This window comes from Euleptes europaea, chromosome 2 (genome assembly GCF_029931775.1).
Source record: "Euleptes europaea isolate rEulEur1 chromosome 2, rEulEur1.hap1, whole genome shotgun sequence".
NCBI classification, from domain to species: Eukaryota; Metazoa; Chordata; class Lepidosauria; order Squamata; family Sphaerodactylidae; genus Euleptes; species Euleptes europaea.
The window spans coordinates 76,694,655-76,721,502 of NC_079313.1; the positions used below are offsets into that span (position 1 = coordinate 76,694,655).

Consider the following 26,848-nt stretch of genomic DNA (forward strand, 5'->3'; position numbering starts at 1 on the left):
GGGTCATCTGGGCTGGGCAGGAAGCCTGGAGGAAGGGGCTACGGCGGGCCTCGGAGTGCGAAGTTGGGGTGGCAAGTCAGGGTGGGCCGGATCTGGGAGGTCAGTGAGCGTTGAGTCGGAAGCGACTTGACACAACCCGCACAGGGGAAGCGGCTCGACTTGACACAAACACGGGGGGAGAAAGTAAGCCGTGGGGTGGATTCTGGGTGGAGAAGCGCAGGGAGGGGCGGGAAGAAAGTAGCCGCACAAACATACGGGGTGAAGAGAGAGCCGTGGGACGGGGTTATTTCGGAGTGGACGGGTGGGGTGGAGAAGTTTGATGCTTGTAGAAAAGTTTTTTGGGGGGTGTTGAATGTAAACATCGGATTTTGGGGGGGGGGCTGATTTGTGGTGGCCCAATTTGTTGTGGTCTCCGAACAGAACTTGATCGATGAACGGTGTGATGGCTTGTGTGGACTGCCTCTTGTTTTCACTTTCTGTTACGAGAGCAAAACCTGGTTGCTCCATAACGTCTACCCGGTTCTTTCTTTCCTGTATAAACAGGAAATACATGTAGGCTGCCCTTAAAGTAATACAGCATTGTTGTTCTTCCTGAGCAGCTGAGGAAGGATGGTGGCAGCTTGGGAACGGTGTTTGAAGGAACGCATTAATCAAACATTTTAAATATTTGGGAAGGATGGAGGCTTGTTGTTTGCCGATAATGAAGTTCTTTGACACAAAGATTTATTACCTGTAGATGTGTCCTTACTAGAATTACCATCAGGCTTGGAGAAAAATATGTGCCCTTAACAGAGGCTTTACCTCCATTTATTTAATTTATAACTTATGTTTCCCCCCTATGGGTATTCTCAGCGGTTTACAGCATTCTCCCCTTTTGTGTATTATCCTCACAACAACTCTTGTGAGATGGGCTGGGGGTCCACGGACCCCTGGTTGGGAACCAGTGCTTTAATGGCAGTGGAGACTCTAGCCTGGGTCCCCCAGATCCTAGTCTGACGCTAACCACTTCACCATGCTGGCTCTCTTGAAAAACTGCCATGAAAAGTTTCAGTTTCCCATTTCCACAAATGAAGCCTCTTTTAAAGACATAGGACACTTTCTCCCAGGCTGTCTCTTTTGTTACTGATATTTGAAGGCTGGCCTTGATGAAAGATGCAGGGGTAAGGGGGCCTTTAAGGGGTACTAGGGCCTGTTGGGTAGCATATTTGTGTATGCATATTGCATTCTGTAAGCTTAATTGAGGCCTGAGTGTGCCAGGGTGGGGGGAGAGAATAGGCTAAAATACTTAAATAATGAATATCCTCACATTGACTTTTACAGGGCTGGGGTTTTAGCAGTTATACTAGAAACCACAGTCAAGTATATACAGTTAATAGTTACAGGATTGTCTCTTTCTGAAATAAGCAGTTGGAACTAGTTATGCCTTTTGCTATGTAGGTATATAGTCAGTGCTACCATTTTGCAGTCCCTTTAGACATATTGAGTGACAGTTGTAGTAATGTTATAGAGAACTTTCCCATAGTTGGTGTTAGGAATAAATACAGTGCAGGGATAGAATAAGTGTTGACAGTATGTAAGTGGTAACTTCTACCCATAGTTCTCAAGGGGCTTTATAAAACTATGTAAACACAATTTTTCTTTTGTTGGTGATAGAACTTCCACCAGTGGAGCAGTCCAAACATTCAAGACCTCATAGTTGGGCATATGCTGAGTCTAAAATACAGAATAAATCAACTTTCGCTGTGTTAACATGTACAGTAAATTCTGTTTACTAAGTATACTTTAACTCCTATAGTATACTGTAAGGGGAAACATTGAAGTGCAATCCTAAGGAAAGTACTCCAGTCTAAGCCCATTGAAATGAATGGGCTTAGAGTGGAGTAACTCTCTTTAGGATTGCACTGTTAAGGTCTTAAAGGAGCAGGACAGAGGACTTGTATGAAGTGGTCTAACTTCTGAAGTTGTATATACACAATAGCAGTAGGGAAGTGGAAAAGAACAACTTCCTGTAAGATACAGAGCCAAGAGGAACTCTAACAGTGCATTCCTAAGGCGAGTTACTCCACTCTAAGCCCATTTAAATGAATGGCTTTAGAGTGGAATAACTCGCCTTAGGAATGCACTGTAAAATATCTTTACAAGACTAGGGGGTGGGGGGAGAATTGTATATTGTTTTGAAAATGTGCAAGTGATGAAGTATGGCACATCCTCTTAAACAAGTGAAGCAGAAGTATCCAATACTTGGAATCAAAGAGACCGGTGATACAAAATATACAGATTACATTATTCAAAACAAGCTAGCGTGGAAACAAACATTAATTTAATTAACATGAATAAGGGTCTAGCTTACTGTATTCTTTATTCTTGGATTCGAATTTTAAAAGTATGTAATGTTCGCAGGCAATTATTCTAGCTCGTTAATTAGCTTAATTTCTGGCACAGATGTAACAATATTTGCCTCCGCTGTGTGCATGTGAGTAAATCTTGAAACTAGTAATTCAGGTTCAGCTGTAGCTGTATACAAAAGATTGCTAAGCTGTGCATAATGATTTGCTTTCAATTAGCAAGGTATAATTCTGCACACACGCTGTTGCTGCCTAGAATATCCTGAAGAAACATGAGCTGACTGTATTTACTTGAAATTTTAATGTGCTGCTTTTTAAAAAAAGTTTGAGCTTAAGACATTTAATGAGTTTGTACTGTATTTGGAATGTAATATCAACCAGCTTAATGCAGTTTAAACCACAGATAATTTAAATAATGAAATGAGTTACCTTTGACTTTGTTTAAGGGTGAGGATACCCATTGTGATGGTCAGTACCATTTACAGTTCATAAACATAATGCAAAGGATATTAGTCCATTCATGTGAGTCCAGGGGCCAGGAGCTTAGACTTCAGCAAGGCAACCCAAGGTTCAGATTGCAGCTAAACATTTACTATTGTCTTGTGAACAACAAGAATAGTAATGGAATGCTTCATAATGATATGCTTTACAGCGATATTGTTTGTTCACACCGAAAAAAGCACATACATTCTGTGTGAATGTTGCAGACATCTCTGATCCTGAGACTTTTCTAGGAATGCTAGTCCTAATCATTGCATCTGTTCTCTGAGTGGCACTTCTAGGAGCTAATAAAATGATTTTTCACCATAAGAGAGGAGAGAACTTGAAGGTATTCAATGGACGAGGCAGGGAATGTTGCCACTGTGTGAACACTACTAGGGGCTAGCTGCTAGATTGTACATGTTTTATTTCTGCACACAAAAATGCTAACATTATTTTAGACATGTCTCACTGAAATGACTACCCTTTCTGCCCTAGCTGGAGGTCTTAGTTCTTCTGCCTGTGCTGAATTATAAGAATAGCTAAAGGAATGTCCCATGGATCAACTATTTTTTAAATTTTAATTATACTTTTACTATACATAAAAGATGTCCTTGTGAAACTCTTCTATACTTTATGCAGGGTGGATGAATCACCACAGATATTTTTTAGATAAATAAAAGACCAGGCCTCAAAGGTTCCTGAGTGAAAAATTTGATACTGACAGTAAGAGCTAGAATTTTTAAGCTCCGTGTTGCACAGGTACTTAACAAATTGAAATATTTTTCTGGCCCAGTGGAAGACAGTGTGTTATGTTAGCAAGTAGTTGTTAGAAATGATCAACTGTTTGATTAACATCGCTGATATTTTTAAAAAACCAATATGCTTTGCTTGAGTAGCAAGCTAAATAATTCCATCCTAATGTGGTGCAGTTTCTCTAGCTTTCACTTTACTGTTTGTCACAATCTCTTCTTTCAAATAGTCTGCAGGGGTTAAGAAGCCAGTTCAACTGCTAATCCCAAACTATGGTTTGGTGCTACAGAATTGAGACTTGTGCTGACATCCATTCGTCCTTCCTCACAAATCATAATTTGCAGTTGCATCAAACTGTGGCTTGCATTTGCCACGGTTTTGAAGTTATCTTGCAGCAGGGAGGTGGAGGGCAAGCACAAACCATATATTGCAGGTTTGGATGTAATGGGAAAGTGTCCTGCACTAAAGCTGCAGTAAATAACAATTACAGCTGAGGAGGGGGAAATGGGGTAGTGCACAAACAGAAAACTTAATGTCAACCTAGTTCTAGGTTCTGCTGATTAATTATTGCATTTTCCTTAAATCCAAAAGATGCCTTTTCCTTAAATCCAAAAGATGCCTCTTGGTTTGTAGGGATTGTAGCCCTAAAACGTCTTATTCCTTTTGGTTTAAGTTACATTGTAATTTCTGAAATAACTACTTTTTTCTTGTATTGAAATACAAGTTAGCAAATGTGGTAAACCTTTCAGATGCATGACTATAGATGACATCAGTATAGTTTCAATATAAAGGTTAATTTTAAGATAACTCATGCTTATTCCAGCAATTTACAAAAATCAGCCAAATTCTGAATGAATTGAAATTACCTAATTTTATGGGAGATGTCAAACTGTTTCTCCCATAAAATTAGGTAATTTTATCTGCTCAGCACTAGTGTTTCAAGATAGTTTGCAAGCTTTTGACACTTTTTACTCTTCCAGTTTATTGCTGCTTTCATTTTAGCAGTGTACAGTAGATAATGCCAGATTACATAGCTTTTTTCCCCTTGAGATATTAGCGTTGTATGTTAAGAGGCTCTAATAGTAGACTTGTAGTCCCTTTGATAAGAATAGAAATCTCCTAAATAAGTAAGTATTGTGTATTCAGTAGCTGAGTTTGAGTGCAGTGTCACAAGGCGTCTGTAAAACTGCCAATTGTAGCACCAGTGTGTGAAACTACCTGTTCTTTATCTGCCTTGTAGAACTGCAGTGTTCATACAGAGCTGCTAGCACTAGTAGTATATAAGGAATTTTATGCATGAGTTGTTCCTGTTGCAGTCACCCCCGACTACTTTGGAGGTTTTAATAATGCATATATTTCCCAACCTTCAGGAGTCACCCTCGTGTTTTCCACGCATTTTCAGGATGCTGTTTTACTCCAAGTTTAAAATCTGCCTCAATCCCAACCCGAAACCCAATCCTGTGCATACTTGTCACTTCAGGATTTTCTCACCATGCCCATTCTCGCTTCTCCCTCCCAAGTGTCTGTCCCCTTCATCCAACCCCTCACCTCAAAGCCATTTGCTGGAATACTGTGAGGCTGCTTATTTGGTCAGTTTCATGGCAAGTGTGGGTCAGTTTCAGATTGAACAGTTGAGAGGTCACTGAAGTAATCACAAACCACCTATGCCTCTGTTTATTTGGTCAGTTTCAGTCATTGGCCGGATGGAACAGAGCTGGGCTGATTTGCCACCATCCCTATACACATCCTCTTACAGGCATGAAAACCTTTTTTTTGTTTGCGAGTACAAGACTACTGATGGAGATAGCCAGAAACAAATTGGTGTGTATGTGTGTGGGGGGGAATTGTCCAGACGCTTCTCTGCTTTGGCTGTAAAATGGCCACTCGGTTCATTTCAAATGAAAGAATCCGCTGCTGGGCTGGCAACGTATTTTAAAGAAAACACACACTACACCCCATTACAAAGCAGCATTTTAAGGGGGGAGGGACTCAGAAGCTCCGCATTTTTGCTGGGGATGCATAATTCGTCTCAAGATCCTCCAGGAATTTCTTTGGGCGGGGGGACCCCTGTGCATAGTGTTTTGAGAATTCGACTGCAGATACTGTGCAGTTAGAGAGCAGCGGATCCAGTGGAAACAGACCATGCATAAAATACCTAAGTTATCTTCAGAGTTACATTTTTTCAGTTTATTGACCCTCATCCAATTCATTGCTGCTGCCAAGTAATGGTTCAGAACATCTCAATCTCACATGCCTCAGCTGGAAAGAAGCAGAAACTGGATATTTCGATATATATCAATAGTTTACCTCCAATTTCTGAACAACCTCTCCTAGTAGTTTTGTGTAGACGTTTAAATAGCATGGGGGACAAAATAGAACCCTGTAGAATCCCATAGCCCTAGTGCAGAGGTGGGGAACATTTTTTCTGCCAAGGGCCATTTGGATATTTATAACATCATTCGCGGCCATACAAAATTATCAACTTAAAAATTAGCCGAACAAGCCCTAAGCAGGCAGCTGCCCCAGATGACCCCCCCCCCTGGTGTGGGCAAGCAGGCAGGCATCCAACCGGTGGCACACTCGCCCACCTGGTGGCACAGGATGGTCTGTTGCACCAGCTGGGTGTAGCCGTCTAGCTGCATGCCAGAGTTGCTCCTGCTCCGCATGGTCAGGGCTGGATTCTGTAGTCGGCTCCTGCTACCTCGTCTGCAGGGATGAAATGAGGACACACTGGCTAAAAACTCCCCCTCCCTGCGCATTCTGCCCCTGCCCCCTTTAACCCCTCCATTGTCACAACTTCCGTCCCCAGCCCTCTTGTAGTACAGAGGGAATACATTTCTCCATGGCCGGGGTGGGAAAGGGTTAACACAGTTTCTTGTGCGGTCCTAGCAGCTCCATAGTTAACGACTCTTCTGCAAGGGGGAAAAAGGTTCCTTTTCTCACTCACATCTGCCTTGAATAGAGGCTCTTCCTGTCTTTGGGAGGGGATGGATCACCAGTCTTAGATCCTTCTGAGCTAGAGATCTGCCAGGACCCACAAAGGGCCAGACCAAATGATTCTGCGGGCCTTAAACACCCCCCAGGCCTGACATTCCCCACGCCTGCCCTAGTGTCAAGGGCTTACCTAGGACCACCTTCTGATGGAACCTCTGGGGCAGAGCGCCCAAGTATCCATCTTGGCTAGCCTGTTCAGAAGGATACTGTGCTTAATGGTATCAGAAGTCACTGAGTGGTCTAAACAATTAACAGGGACACACTCATGCAAGGATCATCTTTCATTGCAGCAAAGGAAGGCCGGATCCCCAAACATTGTCGGAAGCTAGATTGCAGTAGCTCTAAATAATACTTTTGGAGGGTTTATGCTACATTTCCCTGATCTGGCTAGCCCAGGCTAGCCTTATCTCATTAGATCTCAGAAGCTAAGCAGAGTTGACCCTGGCAAGTATGTATGGGAGACCTCCAAAGAATACCAGTCATGACATAAAGGCAGGCAATGGCAAACTACCTGTGAACGTCTCTTGCCTTTAAAACCCCACCATAAGTCAGATGTGAGTTGATGGCAAAAAACAGGCTTTTAAATGACTGCATACTCTAGCTGTAGCTAAATTAGAATTAAGCTCAGTGTTCCATAGCAGTTGGATAATAATGTGCCAGAAAAACAGTTCTGTTCATCATTACATGTATGTGTGTGTGAACTCCATTGGTGAGGGATTGTCTCACTATTATCCCATAAATGTCATTGTCTTATTCTTTGGCTTCAAGAAAATCTTGTGTGCTGAATGATATATTTGAGAGGAAGTGCTTAGCCTTTCCAAAGTGAAATCCAGGCCTTAAATAAACCAAGTGAAGAATGGAGTAATATTTGTGTTGTGCAGGAAGCGTTAAATACTGCTTTGGCAGGTGTGAAGCCGTCTTGTAACCTTAGCTTTGTGACTGGAGACTTCTAATTTCTGCACAAGTAAAATAACAAGACCTTGGTTTGATCTAAAGTGAGTTGCAGCCTTAGTAATAGCTGTCATTTTGAGGTGTGCATCTGCAACCTGGTAAAAATTAGTCATGGTTTTAATAGCTGCTAGACTTCCTTAATTATAAGGATTTTGGTAGCAGGGGTGATTTCAGCAGATGATGAAACCTGATGCCTTTTCAAGTATTGTCTGCACTGGATTGTAGGGAATGCCTTTATTGTGTATATACTGGCAAAGGAAGCATCTTCATGTGTATTTCAGAAAGGTAATGCAAAACCTTGCATTCTACCTTTGTCTTGGAAGAGTTGTTAAGGTGCAGGGACTTTCTTACAGTTAATCAATCATGAAAGCAATAAAAATGAGCCACCCACAGGAAAGTTAAGGGTTTCTACATACTTGGATTCTTTAGGTTATGCCAAAAAAAAAAAAAACACCCACGGAAAATTATCCAACAGGACAGAAATCCCGATGAGAACTGACTATACGTGAGAATATGTTGATAGCAAGTTGACTGTTAGTTGCAGGGTGGGGTTGCAACCAACCAGCGTGATGTTGTGGTTAAGAGCAGCGAACTCTTAATTGGGAGAACCAGGTTTGATTCCCTACTCTTCCACAAGAAGCCTGCTGGATGACCTTGGGCTAGTCACAAATCTCTCCAAACTCTCTCAGCTCCACCTACCTCACAAGGTGTCTGTTGTGGGGAGAGGAAGGAAAGGTGATTGCAAACTGCTTTGAGATTCCTTAAAGATAGAGAAAGCGGGGTATAAAAATCAATTCTTCTAGTTCCTGATTGTGTATGAATCCCAGAGAGCGACAGGGGGTTTCTATATTGTTCCTCTCAATTTCTTGTGGGCCTCAGCATGTTCATTTATTCACAGCCAAAATGGCTTCAGGTTTTTTCCTTCTACTTCATAATGCTCCTTTAAGTTTTCTTCAGGAGCTGATGAGCTACAACAAGACAGTGTGAGGGAAGGGGGATAGACTGTGCAGAATGGATATATTAGAATTCTTTAAAAAATGTTTGTGTACATATATTTAGGTATGGGCCCTACCATCAAATGTTTCTTAATTGGCACAGAGTCAGAAAACCTTCATAATAACTGAAAGTTTTGTTTTTAAAAATAGTTGGTGGCACTGGTCTCGGTTTGTTAGACACTTTAGCATGGCAGTCTAGTAAACAACATCTGCTCACTCTTAATGTTTTGAAAGAGAAGATGCTGTTGGTGTTATAATGTTGTGCAACACATTGCAAATCTGGAAATTGATGCTTATTGATGGCTTGATGGGAATGTACTGGCTGGGATAGAAACTAAGAGATGTAGATAGGAAAGGTTGTACTGGAATAAGGTGTTCTCCAAATGTGCCTGATACTATTTGTTGAGAACGTCTAGATTAGCAGTGTGCTAACATAGTAATTGTAGCACACCAGATTCGTTCATCCACAATTTATCACTTTATACTAGTTGTGCTTCTGAGTGCTTCTCCTATAGCAGCTTGCTTCCCCCCCCCCTTTTTTTGCCTTGATTGAACTGTTCACAATGAAGTTGGATGGTGGTGAAATTTTTGGGATTCACACTGCAATCTAGCATAATTGTTGGGAGTTAAAATATCCTTTTGACCAGGTGACTAAAGAGATTCTCTGTCACATGCCAAATGAGATGCCTACTTCAAAGATTATGTTTTGCACAGTACTCAGCATAATCTATTACCAGAGTATCAGTGTCAGAGGCTCCTTACCTACTTCCCTAACTGTGCTGAGTAGCAGTATCTTCCAGTAACATCCATCAAGTTGAAGATCAGATCTATTTGCCTTCTAATGAAGTAGATGGGAGCAAAACTCAGATACAAATGTTTGTTTTAGTACATTTTAGGTAAAGATGAGGGCAAAGACACAATTATGTTTTCATATAGCTTTCTGACTAACTCTGGAATAACTGAAATTTCCATTTCCAGATTTCATAAGGGTAACTGATTCTGGTAGTAGCAAATAGAACGTAATTTGAATTCAAAGCCAAAACATAGCTGTGAAAAATCTGCTTATGAGTGTTCACAAGAACTACTTGGGATACTGTATCTTCTAGTATCTTTGGCAAACAGTGGCTTGCGTCCCATCAAAGATCCACGTGTATGTGTGAGGGGAGGGGGATTTTGCCAGTTCCTTCCTTATACTGCTCCTGGGAGGGTTCCCATTATCCTGGAGCAGCATTTACAGGCTGCAGCAGGAGGGAGGAGGTGAGGAAGTTGCTCTTTGTGAGCAGAACACTGAATAAATCTGGGAGTGTCGAACTCAGTTGTTACGAGGGCCGGATATGACATAAATGAGACTTGTTCAGGCCAGGACATGCCACACCAGCCCAGATTGAGAGTGGGGAGGGGGTGGCTCCCTCGGCTGGCTCGTGGGCCAGATAAGAGCTCTCAAGAGGCCAAATCCAGCCCCCGGGCCTTATGTTTGACACCCCTGGACTAAATACTTCATAGATGAGCCCAGTCAAGTTTTTGCTGGCCAAAAGTACTGTCCCTTTCCCCATTTCTCTCTCTCTATCATGTCTTTGAGATCTAGTTGGCAACATGATTGTTGGATACCTTCATGGTTGCTTTACAGTTTGCCAATATAGTCTTCACTATATTCCTTTGCCAAAATATTCAAGCCATAAACAAGGCAGCTGACTACTACTGAGACTATTGCTTTCTGGTAGTAATTGCTTTCAAGACTGCTGGTTCAGTGTTGCTAATATATTGTTCAAGAATGTGTTTTCTTGTATATCAGTCAATTCCTCTGACAATGCCACACATTCTTTGACCAATCTTTTGAACTATTGCTTTAACATTGTTGCGTTCTTCATCTAAAAGACTGTGATAAGGAGTAACATGACTTAAAGTAATAGGAGGGCTGATTTTTAGTATTGAATTTCAGTTCTAGAAAGTGGTGTAGCACTTGCAAATATACGGGCACCAGGTAGTCACAGCAATTTCACTGTAGCACCTAGCATATTTAGCAATGATTTTACTGTAGTGTGTCTCAAGTACAAGGCTTATTTATCATTGCACATCAGAATATTTTTTGTTGTATGACATAAAATATGGGTGCATGAAGTTGTTATTGTTTCTGTGTTGATGTACATCATCCAATTATGGTGGATGAATTAATTTCTTAACCAGTTGCTTGCTTGTTGCATTTGAGTGGGGGGTGTTTGAGAGATTTGATATATCTACTTCCTAGAAATAGACATCTGGGGAAAACTAATTACAGCTTTGAAACTGCCCAGTTTGACTGGAGGTTTGTTCATATTAATTTTATGAAACAATGTATTTACAGAACTCAGAAATTTTCTGCAGAAAAATGTCCACACCACAGCCTTTTTCTAAACATTGATGGATATTTTTTTTCTTTTATCTTGCTTTCAGAGTATACTTCATGGAATTTTGATGGAAGATCATCATTCAGATGTGAATTCTTTATAAAGCAGCCATCTTTTCTTCTTCATAAAAAAAGCATCAGTTCAAGTAGAACGATTTAGAGGGGGCTTGCTTTCCAGATCTTTTACCTGTTTAACTGAGTGCATAAATGGCAACAGTAGAAAGACAGAAATCATTGTGACTTCTTAGATCTTCAGCAAGTTGCTTTTAGTTTTAAGCAACAAAACTTAAGAGTTACCCAACGTCAAAAGCCTTTCAAGACACTTTTAAAGAACATTGATGCAACCTTTTAGCAACTGTAAAAGTGTGGAGACGAGGCTTGCATTTTAGGATTTCTAGAAGCAGATCCATAACTTCAGCATTTGGAAGACCTTTTAGGTTCCAGTTGCCCTTCCTCTCTTCTCTCTTCTTCCATTTCAGTCTGATGTGCTACAGAAGATGAACAACAGAGTGGATTTGTGGAGTTCACCAATAACCATGGTGTTTTTCTGAATATTGTGCAGATCTGACAATTACATTTGTAATGTAATAGTCGACTTACATAGTATTGTGACAACAGCAATAAGTTTAATGAGGTGAACGTGGTTGTGCCTTTCCAAAAATGCTCACAATTTTGTAGATGTATGTGTGTATATATATTTCTCCTATGAGCGCCAAGAGCTATTAAAATGAGCAGCTAAAGGGGGAAGGCGTGCAGTCAGCACGAAGTGCGGCTTCTCGTGCTTCCTTTGGGAGTCACCATTGCCACAGGTGCACCCTGGAGAAGGAAGGAATCTGGAGGTCCAAGAGAAGCATTAAAAGTGAGAGGAGTAGAGTGCAGAGGCCAAACTGGGTAAGTTGTTCTGAGTTGGTCTTTCTCATTGTCATTTAGGTGTAATTTGGCTTGTGAAAAGAAGGCTGCTAATGACAGAGCATGAGCATCTCTATACCATTCTTACCCACCTAACCGGTGAATGTGAATTTCTTGTATGACCATAGCTATCAAAATGGCATCGAGAGAGAAACCTGATAGGAGGATATTAATATGCTGGAGAGAAAGTAAATTCTTCTCACTCAGACAACAATTGTAGCTGCTGATGAAGCCCAGTCAGTAGTCATGGGGTTGTTTTACAGGCTCTAAAGCAGCGGTGTCGAATTCATTTGTTATGAGGGCTGGATATTACATAAATGTCACTTGATTGGGCCAGGCCGTGTGTACCATAAAGTTTAATGCTAGGTACCGGAGATAAAACATTATAGAAGACACAGGCAAAGCCCATTAATTATATTATGTGGCTTTGCCAGGGAGAGTGGTATATAAGAATAATAAATAAATAAAATAAAATTATTTTGTATTTTATTTTTTACTTAAAATACAAACATGCTTAAAGCAATAACACTCTTACAGTATTCTCTTTTATTTAACAGTCTTTGATAATTAACCTCGGGACTGGGTGAGGTGGCTGGCTCACAGACCAGATAAGAGCCCACAAGGGGCCAGATCCGGCCCCTGGACCTTATGTTTGACACCCATGGGTTGCAGCACTTTGAATTTGATCTGTGTCATTTCATTAATTCTTAGATGCCAAGGTACTTTTTCCAGGTTGTGAAGAGCAGACCCAGGATAGCTTCTTCTGGTTTTACTTTTGGGAAGACTGACTATAGATATATGGTGGTGGTCTTCTCTTAGGTCCTGTCCATGAGGTTTGATGCCTCGCTTTATTGAAGGAAGACACTGGACCTAAATGGCGCAACATGACTTTGTTCCTGCCTGGCTTAACTTCTCTACACCACAGTCTGCAAAGGTAACTATTGCTTCTTGGATCAGCCCTTTAGATTATGAAATGCTTAAATGGCACTCTTAAACAGTACTATAGACAGGGAGATTTGTTTATATTCCCAAGAAAAAGACATAAACACAAGTTAATTGACAGTGTTCACAGAGAGAGTAGCACAGAGTTGCTTCTGGAGTCCATAGTCCATTTGCTACTTTGACGCTACTTTAATAGTAAATGTTTATTGGATTTTGAATGTTGCATTCAAAAAGTAATAAAAATTGCATTCTAGGACAAGCTGTCACTAATACCCAGGTATCAAACATTTGGGAAACTAATTGGTAAAATAGCTTTCTGTTCAGCAACCCAGACGCTTAGAAATTTTGTTACCAATGGGGAAGTCACATGCTTCTTGTTTTCACGAGAGTGGGAGACCATGCATGAAGATTTCTCCTGTAAGAATTGATTAATCTGTAGCATCCAGGTTCTATATTCTTTACGAATGCAGTTTAAAAGCGAAGCCATTCATATGTAATCATGTATTATGTACTCTCACAAACTTATACTGTTAAATCTGCTGTAAGTGATATCAAGAATGTAAGGGGGGGGGCTTGCCATAAGGAGTGATCTCTTTTAACATTGCTTTCAATCAAAGCAATGTAGTCTGTTAAACTCCTGATAACTCCTGTGGAGTCCAGAATGGCAGTTATTGATAATGTTGGAGTGGCAGCCGTGGTACATGGTCTGAGTTCCTCTTCATTCATAGCAAAATAAAACCAATTCAGTGGCACCTTTAAAAACTAACATTTATTTCAGTGATCTTTAGTGAGTCAGCTCATTTCTTCAGGCAGATATGGGATATCTAAAGAAGTGAGCTGTGGCTCACGAAAGCTTATATTGGTCGGGGAGGGATATAAATCTAATAAAGAAATATTGATATAAATGTTGTTTAAGGTGTCACTGGGCTTTTGTTTTGCTATGATAGACTAACACAGTTACCCCTTTGCAATCTTTATTTGTAGGCCCCTGGATCCACCTTTGAGAAGCACGGAGAGCATCTTCCTCGGGGAGAGGTTCGCTTTGGAGTAAGCCGAAGACGCCACAACTCTTCAGATGGCTTTTTTAATAATGGCCCCCTCAGAACTGCAGGAGGTAAATAAGGAAGATGTGCACATTCCAGGCCTAGCACAACATTTTGGAATGTCAGTTTTATCACTCTACTATGCCAGGTGCAGCAAAAGCTAAGTGCAGACAAATGGGAGAAAAGGATGAGGGGCTATAGCTCAGTGGCAGAGCATCTGCTTGGCATGCAGAAGGTCCCAGGTTCAATCCCTGGCATCTCCAGTTAAAGGGACTAGGCAAGTAGGTGATGTGAAAGACCTCTGCCTGAGACCCTGGAGAGCCACTGCCAGAGTGGAGCTGAGTAGACAATACTGACTTTGATGGACCAAGGGTCTGATTCAGTATAAGGCAGCTTCTGGTGTTCATGAATTTGTTTTCAAACAACCCAGTCTTGTTTATTTTTATCAGGAGAAAGTTTAGAGTTTTCCCCTCCTTATATCTGTCCATTTTGTCTGGCAAATATTTGATCCTTCCTGATTTATTAACTTACTTAGTGCTCTGCTTCATCATGTCACTTTCTGCTATTCTGACAACTTATGCTTATAGTGAGTTGTGAGAAAGGTGCATGATAGAGGTTTGCAGTGCCATTACTGGTATGGGTAGTATAGGAAAATTATTCAGTCAATACAGGTAGAGGCTTCTGCTATCTCCACCACTTTTTTAGGAACTGCAGCTTAGGTTGGGTAGTCCCAGCATAGAAAACTACAGTAAGTGTGGGAGTGGAGCTGAATTTTGGAGACAATAATCTGGAGGAGGAGAGAAAGGAGGCTGCTTTTTATTAGCATAATACACTGTGAACACAGGCTTCTGCAGTAGATCTAATACTGGTTTTTATGTAGTACTCATACAGGGATCTTCTTTTTGCCTAGACTGCTGGCATCAGCCTTCCCTGCACCGCCATGACTCTGTGGATTCCGGTGTTTCTAAAGGGACTCACGTCGGGCTAGCTAGCAATCAGTCTGGCTGGCATGGCTCTTCACGGGGCCATGATGGTATGAGTCAGAGAGGTGGAGGAGGAACTGGAGCCCATCGCCACTGGAATGGCAACTTCCACTCCCGAAAGAGTTCAGCCTTTCAGGAAAAGCCACCTGCTGAGGCCAGGGAGGAGAAGGAAGAGAAGGAGAAACTGCAGTTTGAAGAAGATGACTTTGTAAGTGTGGCGTTCTGCAACAAATTTCCCAGGTTCTTTTTTTTTTTTTTTTTCATTAGTACTGGTCAACTTTAAGAATCTAGAATTGATTTCCAGCTTTGGTTTTATGCCTCCCTTCAACTTGAGTGAAGTGGTCTCTATCTGGTTGCTTCCAAAACTGCATAATGAGCATTCGCATGTTGCATTTAGTATGACTCCAGCACTTTAATGGCTTTCTGAATTGTTTCCTTGTAATTTATTGGATTTCAGTTAGGAGATGATCTTCCTTTGTGTCAGTTTGTCAGGAAGATTGGTACAACTGAGGTGTACCAATCATTAAAGAATGGAAGTAGCCACTGCATTGATTATTACCTTTTACCTAAATAACCAAGACTAATTATAACTATAAAGGCCTTATATAAATAGAACAATTCTGAGATAATGAATCATTGGCTGATTTTTTTGCTTTTACTGATCAGTGAAAATTGGGATATACAACTAAATGTTTCCAAAGTCCCCATTCCCAAAATTTATTGATTTAAGGATTTTTATCCTGGTTTTTGTCCTGCAGGTGACCCAGAGTGGTCAACAGCAAAAAATGCAATATAAATAAATCAACCGGGGAAAAAAAACCAAACTGTGGGAGTAGGGACACAGGTTGAAAACATTAATTTTCCTCCTATCATTGGCATATAGCGAAATGAATGGTAACTTTTTCTCTCGTGCACATGCACCCATCTAGGTCCTCCATACAAAAGGGATCTCCAGGATGGCTGGGATATAATTGGTTTTCAGGCAGAATATGTAAAATACTCTGTTGGAATAAAAGTGACAAAAGATCAAGCCTGAGAACCTAATGACAAATTTAATAAGGAGTTCCTGGGTCTAAATAGCATTCACCTAAATATTTTTAACCAATTTGTGAATTTGTCCTTTTGACTAAGAGAAGCGACTTTCCACTAAAATTAGCTTCTTGATCAAGACTGGAATTTGACATGTAGGCTGAGGATCCAGATAATTGCAAATCTGATGGCCTAACTTCCGTCTTAGATAAACTGGGAGAAAGTATTAAGGCTAGAGTTGTCAGCTTCATAGAACAAGCCATTGTGAGGAGTACTCAGCATGGTGTCTGCAAAAGGAAGTCTTTGCTCATCAGCAATTCAGAATTCTTGGAGTATGTCAGAACACGTCAATCAGGATGGCAGTTTTTAATAGCTGAACTTTTGATACTAGGCAAAATGAAAGCAAGTAGGAGCAAGGAGATGACAGATTGTAGTTTGTATGGCAGGTAGAAATGTGCAAAAAGATACAAACTACACAGATGTCTTCAGATTTCTGCACTTTTCTTGGAAGCTGGCCCACATATTCCCAGTGCAAGTACATCCTTCTGCCTAAATCCACAACAAAGCATAGACTTGGTTCAGGCATAATTGGAAACCATGTTTTATTTTAACTAGGTTTAGGTTGCGAAACCATCATTGAACTCAAGGATAATAACTTAAATCCTGGCTTGCCGTCTCTTTCTCACACATGTCTGGGTTGTCCGAGAACAAGCTAGAATGGAAGCATTCAGACATCATGCAAAACCACAGGGAAGACTAACTATGGTAAACCAATTCCAGAGCCTGGTTCAGAGCCATAGTGGTGTGGCCTGCATTTAGACACACTAGCCATAATTGACTTGAGCCATGGTTGTGCATGATGTCTGAACTGAGCCATAGGCTCTGTCATTAGCTGTCAGCATGTTGAAGTTCATGCTCTAAGAAAACAAGACTTTGAAAAAACAGCTTTTAAATAATACCATTAACTTTAAGATTCTCATCCTAGTTTCAGTATTCTGAAAAGGGAAAGCCTGACGTTATGTAGCCTAATCTGAAATGTATTTCTCTGGGTTTTGTATTACAGCCATCACTGAATCCAGAAGCTGGAAAACAGAACAGCCAGAGTAAACCACTTGGAACTCCTTCTGGTGTTTGGGGTAGGAACATTGTGCTGTAGAAGTAGTGGAACAAAGTAAATTAAGTGTTTCTCAATATCCAGTTTTGTATCTGAAGCTTGTGTTTGGGTGCTTATAGCTTTTCTACTTTCAGTAGTGGTAGAATAAGCATACTTAGGAATTCTGGCACAGCTATAGTTTTGTACTTTCCTCCCCTCACTCACCCAGGTTATGTGTGCTTCTGTAGATTTGCAGTAGCGTTATTACAATTTGTGTCCACACATTTTAGTACATTCATATTCATTCTCGTAAGGAAGAACATACAAAATAACCTTGTAAGAAGCTGTTATAAATCATTATGTTCATAGATTCATTAACCTAGTTTAAGAAGATGAATATCTTGAGGGCTCCTTAGTGGATTCCAAATCCACTGGCTGAATAGGTAAGGGGAGTGATATATGTTTCCTTGGCCTAAGTCCTATGTTGGAGAACTTCCAACCAGTCTCCAATCTTCCATTGTTGGGCACGTTGCTTGAGCAGGTGGTTACTTCTCAGCTCCAGGGGCTCTTGACACAGTACCTTTGAAAACCAGATAGCTGCAGTGGTTCAGATTGCTTTGGCTGGTGCATCAACTGCATCTGTTCCTGGTCAGTCAGGTCTAGCCACAGTGATCCATGCTTTGGGTTACATACAGACTGCACTACTGTAATGCATTCTTTTGGGGGGCTACCCTTGAAGAGTGTTTGGAGGCTGCAGCTATTGCAGAATGCTGCAGCTAGACCTCTGGTCTGGGCCAGCTATCGGGAGCATGTGACCCCAATATTACAGCTATTACACTGGCTATTGATCTACTCCAGAGCCCAATCCATGGTGTTTCATGGCTTGGGACTGGGGTTTCTGAAGAACTATCTTCTCCCATATGTTCCTGCCCAGGAATAGGATCACATCCTGACTGTCCCATCAAAGAAGCTCAGTTGGTGGGTGCACGAGAGAGGGCCTTTTCAGTGGCAGCCCCATGATTATGGAACAACCTCCCCAGGGAGGTTTGCCTGGCCCCCTCACTTTCAATCTTTAGGGAGGCAGTTTAAGGGGCCAAGTTTGTTTAAGTTTACTGGCGGTCGTGAGTTGTGATTTTAAATCTGGATTTTTATGTTGTTGTTTTTTATTATTTTATGTGTTTTATCTATTTGTAAGCTGCTTTGAGCTCTGTTAAGGAAGAAAGGCAGCTAATAAATGTTTTTAATAAATACCTATGGCATCTGTGCCATAACCACATAACATCCAAAGTAATCCTTAGCATTGTTTATGTGTTGATTGAGCCTAACTGTAATATAGCCAGAAAGAAAAATGCTGTGGTTTCGAAACTATGAAGCCTGCATTGAAGGCAGTTATGATGAACACAAACATTCCTTGCATTCTTTCCCCCCAAATAGGCCCTTCTGACCCTTCTGATGCTGGGGATCTTGGGGACCTGTGTGAACAAAAATCCATGCAGTGATAGTGAGGAGGGAGAAGTGGGCAGAATTTCCCTTACCTTTGCTTCTTGTTCCAAGGGAAACACCATTGGTTAAAAAGCACAAAGGGACACCTTTAACATGATTCATCCTCTTTGCTGTAGCCCTGTCTTGCATGGAGTTCTGTCCCTGTAGGACACCCTGCCCTGGCATTCAACTTTTGCTGCCTCAAACTTGCTTCTGGGGAAAGAGGAACATATGGAATGTGTATATACATGAGTATCTTTGGCTCATGTTTTGTAAGCTCCAACACATAGCTGAAGACATGAGGCTTTGCAGAGGACCTGTGTGCAGTAAATAGCTTTTCATTGCTCACTGAAGCAGTTTACGTAGAGGGTAGCTTGTACAGTTGTCAAAACGTACCGGTTGTCAAAATGTACCGGTTGTCAAAGTGTACTGGTTTGGACTTTTCCCTTTAAAGAAAAACCCGATGGAGCTCAGTTGGTCTGGAGTATTGCGAGCATAAACCATGTCTTGTAGTGAATATTACCTGAACTGAACCTTGGCAGAGCTTTATTTTAATAGTATTTTTACTTGGCATAAAACTAAAAGTGATTTCTACTAGTCAGGTTCTTATCCTGTGGAGACCTACAAGCTGGACTGATGTCATGAAATGTTTCCCATTTGAGCAAAAGCTGCCAGAATGACTGGGCTGAGGAATAGTAAAATTAATAATAATAATTTATTGGATTTTTAGGCCGCTCTATCCCAAGTTGGGCTCAGAGCAGCTTACAACATTCATTAAATAATTTAAAATCATTTATAATATAAATAGGCTAGAAGATCAATTAAAAGCAAAACAATAAATAATAAACTAGAACATCAATTAAAATCGATGCCCTTCAGTTATAATCTCTCAACAGTTGAAGAACAGAAGAGGGGGAAAAGAGAGAAGGGAAGGCAGCAGAATAAAAACTGTTGCTGTCCTCAACCATAGGCCCGGTGGAACAACTCTGCTTTGCAGAATTGGGTTAAGTCCCACAGGGCCTGGATCTCACTAGGGAAAGTCTTCTACCAGGCTGGGGCCAGAGCCAAAAAGCCCTAGCCCTGGTTGAGGACAGGCAGGGATCACCTGCAGATTTTATCCTGTGGAGCAAAGAGCTCTTGGGGGACATAATGGGAGAGTCTGCAAAGTTGCATTAATGTGAGCAAGAGTGGCATTATTGAAAATTTCCTCTTTCTCCCTCATTTTTAAACTAGAAAACCCTCCTAGTGCCAAGCAACCTACCAAGATGCTGGTCATCAAAAAGGTTTCAAAAGAAGATCCTGCTGCTGCCTTCTCAGCTGCATTTACGTCACCAGGACCTCAGCTTTCAAATGGCAACAAAGCAACCACCATAGTCCCAAGTGTCTACAAAAATCTGGTTCCCAAACCTGCAGCACCCCCTTCTAAGGTACCTAAGGCTTTGCTTTCGCACTGGATAGCTCCTGCATTAGTAATTAGTGGTTTTGCCTAAAACTTTACATATGTATCTAAAGAAGCTTTTAGATTGCACCCTACTAAATTAGTGCTGCACTGTTAGAATATTGCCTCATGTAGAAATACACATGCATGTATCTATACTTCCTTCCTTCTTTCTTCCTCCCTCCCACTGTACGAGTGAAAATAAGGCCAGTTAAGGATCGTGGAGGAACAAAATCCAGATTTAAATTGCTTTTCTCCGCAAAGGAAAGGCTCTTGATAATACTAACAAGATAAAAGTATTTATTCAGGATATGCAATTTCCCTTGAGAAATATCAGCTTCCTTGCTTCACTCAAAATACATGCATTTACCTAAGCTTTGCTTTAGACAAAACTTGGTTGCATCTCTAGTTTAATTAATGTAGACTTTATTTTCACAACAGCTGGAATTGTAGAGGATAAGGATTGGGGTAGAGAAGAATGGCGGAAGACCTAGGGCCTAGAAACTGTACAGAAGTAGTTAATAGGGTTAAGAAATGGAAGTCATAAGAGATGGCAAAGGCTCTGAATGAGGGTCATCAAATCTTTGCCCTTGACTGCTGGAAGCCCTATTTGGTTCCCTTTCACTCCTTCACTCAGCATTAATCTCACATTTTGAGACTCTTCTCCACCTCCATTAAGCCAAGAAACAGTTGAGATTTTCATTGTAGAGTTTAGCCCAGCTTTTAAGGAAGACAAGGCAAAGTAATTGACCCCTGCTTTTTTTATAAACTCTAAATGTTATATGATTTGTCATTTGTCTCATTGTAGCCAAGCCAGTGGAAAGCTAACAGAAATGAACATAAATCAACCTCATTGTCCTCCAGCCGTGATTCTGCCTTTACCAGTCCAGTGTCTGTAACCAAACCAGCTGTATTAGCCAGTGGCTCAGTTCTTGCCTCTTCCAAAGAGGTAAGCAAATAAGGTTGAAATCATAGTATTGTGGATGGGAAAGGACTCATCTGCTAGTATATGGGTTTGATCCTTCTGCCCGTGTCCCACTGGTGCAAAGCTGGTGGAAGGCACAGATTGTCACGGATCTTTTGCCTGTTTGCTTCCCACCGGCAGTCATTTCTGCTGATGGGAGAAGCAGTAAGAGCAATTTCATTCCCTTCCAAACAGCAGCCTCCCAACCCATGTGGCTGTTAGTCCATATAAGTCCTGTGGCCCTAGGAATCAACTTTCCCAGGATTGGAAGGAACTATTTAGAGGAGAAGAATGTGAGAGAGATCCCCAATCCAACACTCTATGTACAAGGTAGAAATCTGGGTGATCACTAAGTGCCACAAGCAGCCAGTGACAAGTCCTGGAAGGTTTGACAATGCTATTTTTCCTTCCCTAGAGTCCTTCCAGCACCACCCCTCCCATTGAAATAAACTCGTCTCGTTTGACAAAGCTGATGCGCCGCAGCACAGATAAGAAGAGTGAATTCTTGAAAGCCCTGAAGGATGACAGAAATGGGGAAATACCAGAGCGCCATGACAGCAACAAACTAGAAGATGTAAGGAGGCTGCTTTCTATTTGAAGCATTAAAATGATAGGGTTTCATTCAATGTGAAATAAAATATTGCAAGGAATATGCATTCTACAAATGTTGCAAAATAAATGCTAACAGCATAGTGGCTGCTTCCAGTATGTTGCTACCTTCTAATGGAACTAAAAATTGTGTGACACAGGTTCTGTTCCCTAGTTGATTTTATTGTGTGGATAGGAGCTAAAACACAGTTGAACATTTCACACCAAAGTTCTGAAGACAGATTAAGGAACGTGCTACAGAGGTGTAAGCAGAGTTTGCATAAGCAAGAGAAGAGCAACTTTCTCCTTATGCACTGGGCATTTAATTGTAGAATAACACTTCTAGAGATTTGGAAGAAATACAATCCAGATGAGCTACTTCAGAACATAAGAACAGTCTTGCAGGATCGAACCACATGTCCACCTTGACCAGCACCCGGATTCCTGCAGTGGCCAGCCAGGTGTTTGAGAAGTCCCTCAGCAGAGTGTGGACGCAGTTGCCCTCCCCTGCTGTTGCGCTCCACATATGATATTAAGGGGCATACAGCCTCTGAACATGAAGGTTCTGTTTGTTTAATTTGTCTAATATTCTTTTAAAGGTAATGATGATCACCAGTTTGTGACAGTGAATTCATAAACTGTCCATTCTGTAAAGCTGTTTTGTTCAGCCTGGATCACTGTCTTTAAAATTTGTAACTGTATCATGCCCCGCCCTTAGTAATCCTTAAAAATAAAAAGCCCCATGCACTTTAATCCTGTCCCCATATAGAAGATGCTCCTAGCTCCTTGTTCACTTTTTATTTCTAATCTGTATTTTGAGTTTTAGAAATGGAAAATTAGTAGTACAAAAATCTTTATAGATATTTTTCAATTTGATTGAAGTAATGGAGCTAGGTCAGCATGCTAAGAATCTTTGTATCTGTCCTCCTTTTTTGGAAATAAAGTGTGATGGGGCTTGTTTATCAGATGCAATATTGATGCACAGTCAGATCCAGTGTGTGCTGTGCATTTATTGTTCTTGATCCAGCATTGACAGCCTCCTGTATGACCTAGTTGTGGGATGTGGTTGCAAGTCAGTAAACCAGGATGTGTATTGGTTCTTTTGCTAGAGGAAACGAAACTCTTTACCGTGCAGTGGCTGCTTTACACCAAAATAAAAGTGAATTCTGTTGAAGCTCCCAGAGCTGGAAACAACATGTAACTGTTCATCTCTTGCCAGCTGTATACTTTTGGTTTTGAGCTCTGAAACTGATTAAGCGTTCTTGCTTTTTGAGAACTTTTTTTTCCTAAAATGACCCTTGGTGTTACAAGTCCAACAATACCTTGTTTTTATTTCTCTCCCACACCAGGTTGAAAGTGGCCACACGCCAGAACCAAAGGAAAACTGGGAAGAGAACTGCCATCAGAATGGGCTTTCTCTCCCTTTAGAAGAAGGGGAGAACCTTTCGCACTCATTAGAAGCAGAACACAGGTCAGCAGACAGAAAGCTGATCAAGGGGGGAAAGTCTCATTCCACTGGCATTTTACAGAAATTAATGGAAGAAACCTAGCCAACAATAATTTCAGAATTAGTCACTTTTGATGCTTTCCTAGCTCATAATAATGGAACTAAGTTATACACAGTCATGGATTTCCTGAGGGAACTCTAGGAATTAGTGCAGGGTGGGGAACCTTTTCCTGCCAAGGGCCATTTGCTCATTTATAACATCATTCGGGGGCCATAACCAGGTGTAGATCTCCCGGTGCGGGGGGGGAGAGGGTGGGTTGCCAGGTCTCCAGCCACCACCTGGAGGTTGGCAACCACAGGGGAGGCCACACAGAGAAGGCCTGGAGGGCACCCCTGCTCCCCCCACTTTCCCAGGCGGGAGGGCAGCCAGCGGTGGGACCTGAGCAAACGAGGCACCAGGGGGGTGCAGCCCACAACCAATCCTCAGGGAAGGAAGGGAGGAAGGAACACAGCAAAATGGAGGGGGAGAAAAGGACGGAAGGAGACAGACAAAGAAAGAGACGAGGGAGAGAGGGGAGAAAGAGTGACAGAGAGAAAAGCTTTCCCCCACGCACACCGGCCCCATGCAACCAGGCTTCAGGCTCCCCTGAAGAGAGAAAGACAGAGAGAAAAGCCTCCCCCAACACACACGGCAGCACACGCAGCCCCGCGCAACCAGGCCCCAGGCTCCATGCCCTTGCACCCACTCCCCACCCCGAGTCCACAAAAGGCCCTCCAAGCCACTGGCCTCTCCCCCCCCCCCCACCGCTTGACAGGCGGCGAGAGGAGCTTACAGTGTGCTGTGGTGTTCCTGCATGCCGTGACTGTAGGGGGCAGCCTTGGGGGAAGCATCCCTCCCCCTCCTCTCACTGACCAACAGTCAACGGGAGGAGGTCCAAAGGGCGCCGCGGCCCCAGGAACACCCTCGGGGAGGGCCGTGCTGCGCCTCCGCGGCTGGGCCCTGGAGCTCCTGAGGGCCGCCCCCGGCCCGGATGTTCACCATCCCTGAATTAGTGTGAAGAATGATGGAAGCCCTTTAGCTCTTTTACATGATTTCAGCTTCTAAGATGTCTTAAGAGAAGTCATGGCAGTTACCTAGTCTGTAATGTAAACGTGCCCAGGGAGTCAAGTTTATTGTTATATGCTTACTTATTTGTTCAAACTAGATGAGCAGGTACAGCTAGCAAACTGCTCTTTTCATATAAGTTCAGCATACAGCAATGACTGTCATGAATACTGGGAGTTTATTCATTTATTCTTTTAAATGGCCAAACTCTTCCAGAGCCATGAAGAATGGTTGTTTAATACTACCTACTAATAACTGATTGGGGGTAGAAAAAGTGGAACAAAACCCACCCCTCCCCAAGTTAATCACTTTACCTAGTGGTTCCTAATGATGCTTGTAAAATAGAACTAATTAACTGACAAGATTATTCCTGCCAAAATTGGAGGTAGGTGCCAAAAGGAAAGTTGCCCATTTTGTGTGGTTGGTGGCAAGGGTTGATCTTTGCCTTTGTGGCATATTTCATCTGATCTTTTTTTTCTTTTTCTGCTCCTTCAAATGGCTAGGTTATTGAAAGCAATGGGATGGCAGGAATATCCTGAAAATGATGAGAATTGCCTTCCTCTCACAGAAGACGAGCTCAGAGAGTTCCAAATAAAGTCAGAGCAGGTTTGTTCAGCTTGTTTTCCCCACATCAAATGCAATAAGCATTATCCTGCTTTCCAGACTAACAGTGCAATCCTAAAAACAGTTTCCTAGGAGTAAGCCAATTAAATAGATCCAAGCAAGATTCTGAGTAGACTGCGTAGAATAGTAACAGCTGTAGCTGCTGGAAAGTAATTTTTTTGTTTTGCTACACTGGCAACCGACTTTATATGCATATAATTTTTACAGTACATCTAAAAAGGGGGGGAACCCCCAACCCAGAATCAACAGCTGGTTTGGCTAATTATATCAACACTTTTTTTGGTGTGTATGTTTGTATTTCTGACCACTGAAAAAAGCCCATGGGGCCAAAACACATTTGGTCTTGTTCACCCTGATTGTGGTTTTGTTTGTATATCAACAACTTTGGGATATTAATTTGTATTTTATATTACATATTGAAGATTACGCAATCCATTGCCTTTCATTCTAAATTCAAGGCCTATGTTTTTAAATCTGTACAATACATTTATTTTGTTTAGTTCTTTTTTATATTGCTTCGGCTCGACCTTCATTGTACCTGATATGATTTTACAGTCCAGTCTCTTTGAGCTGCTTGCCTGGATAGCAAAACAGAATGTAAAATGTAATAAACTCTCTTTTGGTTTTTTTCCCAGCTAAGAAGAAATGGCTTTAGGAAGAATGGATTTCTTCAAGGCCGTGGCAGCAGTCAATTGTTCTCCCACTGGAGAAGCACTTTTAAGACAGAGTTTGAAGAGTCAGACACAGAAACCAGTAGCAGTGAAACTTCAGATGACGATGCCTGAAATGGGCACAGAAAATTACACAGTACAAAACCAACCCAGCAAACTCAGTTTGTAGTTCAGCACATAAATGTTTGAGGTTCTAATGAAGCAGAGTTTATTCTGTCTCAAGTCTGTTCAATTTCTTTTTATTGTTGAAAACTACATGCACAAGGAAAATAATTATATCCCAAAGAAGAAAGCTATCGGCTTATTACTTTTTGGTTTTGCCCTTCTGTGCTTCACGGAGAACAGTCCACATAGATGGGTGACCCAAGGCCTTCGGGGGCAAGGCACAGGTGTTCAGTCTTGTCAGCAGCAGGATGTCAGGGACTGAGTTGGGCAGCCACAAGCTTCTCATACTGCCGTCCACATCGCAAAATGCTGTGCGGCAATAATGTGCTAAAACAATCATTGTCAATGACAAAATGGCTATGGAAGTTCTAATTGTGTTAAATTAATGCTAATAACATGGAACTTTTTTATTTTATTTTTTGGCGGCTCGGGGAGCTTCATCACTTAACTAGGCGTGTTTGGTTTTTTTCTCTTTTGGGGTACAGCTGTAAAATATTTGGATATAGGAATTGTTTGTGTTCTTGCAACCTTGATATTCAGGGTGGATTGTAAAATATAAATTTTTGTGGGATTTCAAAGATTAAGATTATTTTGATAACATTATTTACAGATTTAAAAAAGTGATTATCACATTGAGTCTGTATGAGGGGGAAAAACTACTGCATCAAAAGATAACTAACTTGGAATAAATATTTTGCATCAGTTTGCCAATCCTGTGTCTGTCATTTCTCAGCAAAGCGCTTCTAAGAATTATTGACATAAAGCAACATGTAAGCAGCAGCACCTTTTTAAAAATTCAGTGATAACTCTGAGTATCCCTTATTTTCTAAAGCAAAAGATGCAAATTGGATTGTTTTCCTTGTTTTCTTGCCACACGTTTCATTAATTTTTCTTTTTAATTTAAAAATATTATTTTAAACTTTTATACAAAAATGCACAGTATACAGAAAAGCATAAACAAAATAATGACCATACTTGGTGAGATAACATAACTTTTGTTCTGGAGTCCAATTTTGGCTGTTATGAATCTATTCAGTTTTGTTTGCAGAGCAACTCTTGCCACCCAACAGGAGGAAAATAATAAAACCGTGTACCAGAGCTAGTACATTCAGAGAATTCTGATGTGAATATTGAGAATTCAATTGCAATGTCCCTGAGACTTAATGAAGTTTAAGAAATAAGAAATGGGGTGTCAAAATGGCTTAAAAAGCCAAAACATCTTTTAGTGCTTTAACAAAATGTATCCTTCATAATTTAGTTAGCATAAAATTGTACAGTGACACTTGAACGTATAAATAAATACCTTAGTTTTTCTACTAGCCAAATTTCAAGTGCACCCAACACTAAAGAGAAAAAGGCAAACTGTTGCACTCTTATGCTAATTTACCACAAATATCTTCGTTTTTGCAACCTTGGAGGTGGGAAAAAGAAGATGAAAACAAAACAATTTTTTTTGGCAAAAGT

The 26,848-nt window shown here is 41.3% G+C and overlaps 2 protein-coding genes across 6 annotated transcripts in view; one reads left to right on the top strand and one right to left on the bottom strand.

Annotated features, from left to right (window-relative positions):
* The window catches only part of MAST2 (microtubule associated serine/threonine kinase 2), a 383,088-nt gene that overhangs the window by 276,425 nt on the left and 79,815 nt on the right, over positions 1 to 26,848 (bottom strand). The window lies entirely within an intron of this gene.
* Positions 11,724 to 26,095, top strand: GPBP1L1 (GC-rich promoter binding protein 1 like 1). 2 transcript variants are annotated; one of them, XM_056844049.1, is made up of 11 exons: positions 11,727 to 11,792; positions 12,630 to 12,744; positions 13,737 to 13,866; positions 14,706 to 14,986; positions 16,871 to 16,943; positions 19,616 to 19,809; positions 20,629 to 20,769; positions 21,200 to 21,358; positions 22,722 to 22,843; positions 24,428 to 24,530; positions 25,184 to 26,095. In XM_056844049.1, the coding sequence occupies exons 2-11, from the start codon at positions 12,685 to 12,687 to the stop codon at positions 25,331 to 25,333; spliced, it is 1,413 nt and encodes a 470-aa protein (XP_056700027.1). In that variant the 5' UTR covers positions 11,727 to 11,792; positions 12,630 to 12,684; the 3' UTR covers positions 25,334 to 26,095. The 2 variants fall into 2 exon arrangements, with proteins under 2 accessions (XP_056700028.1, XP_056700027.1); XM_056844050.1 differs by lacking the exon at positions 20,629 to 20,769 and having other exon boundaries at positions 11,724 to 11,792.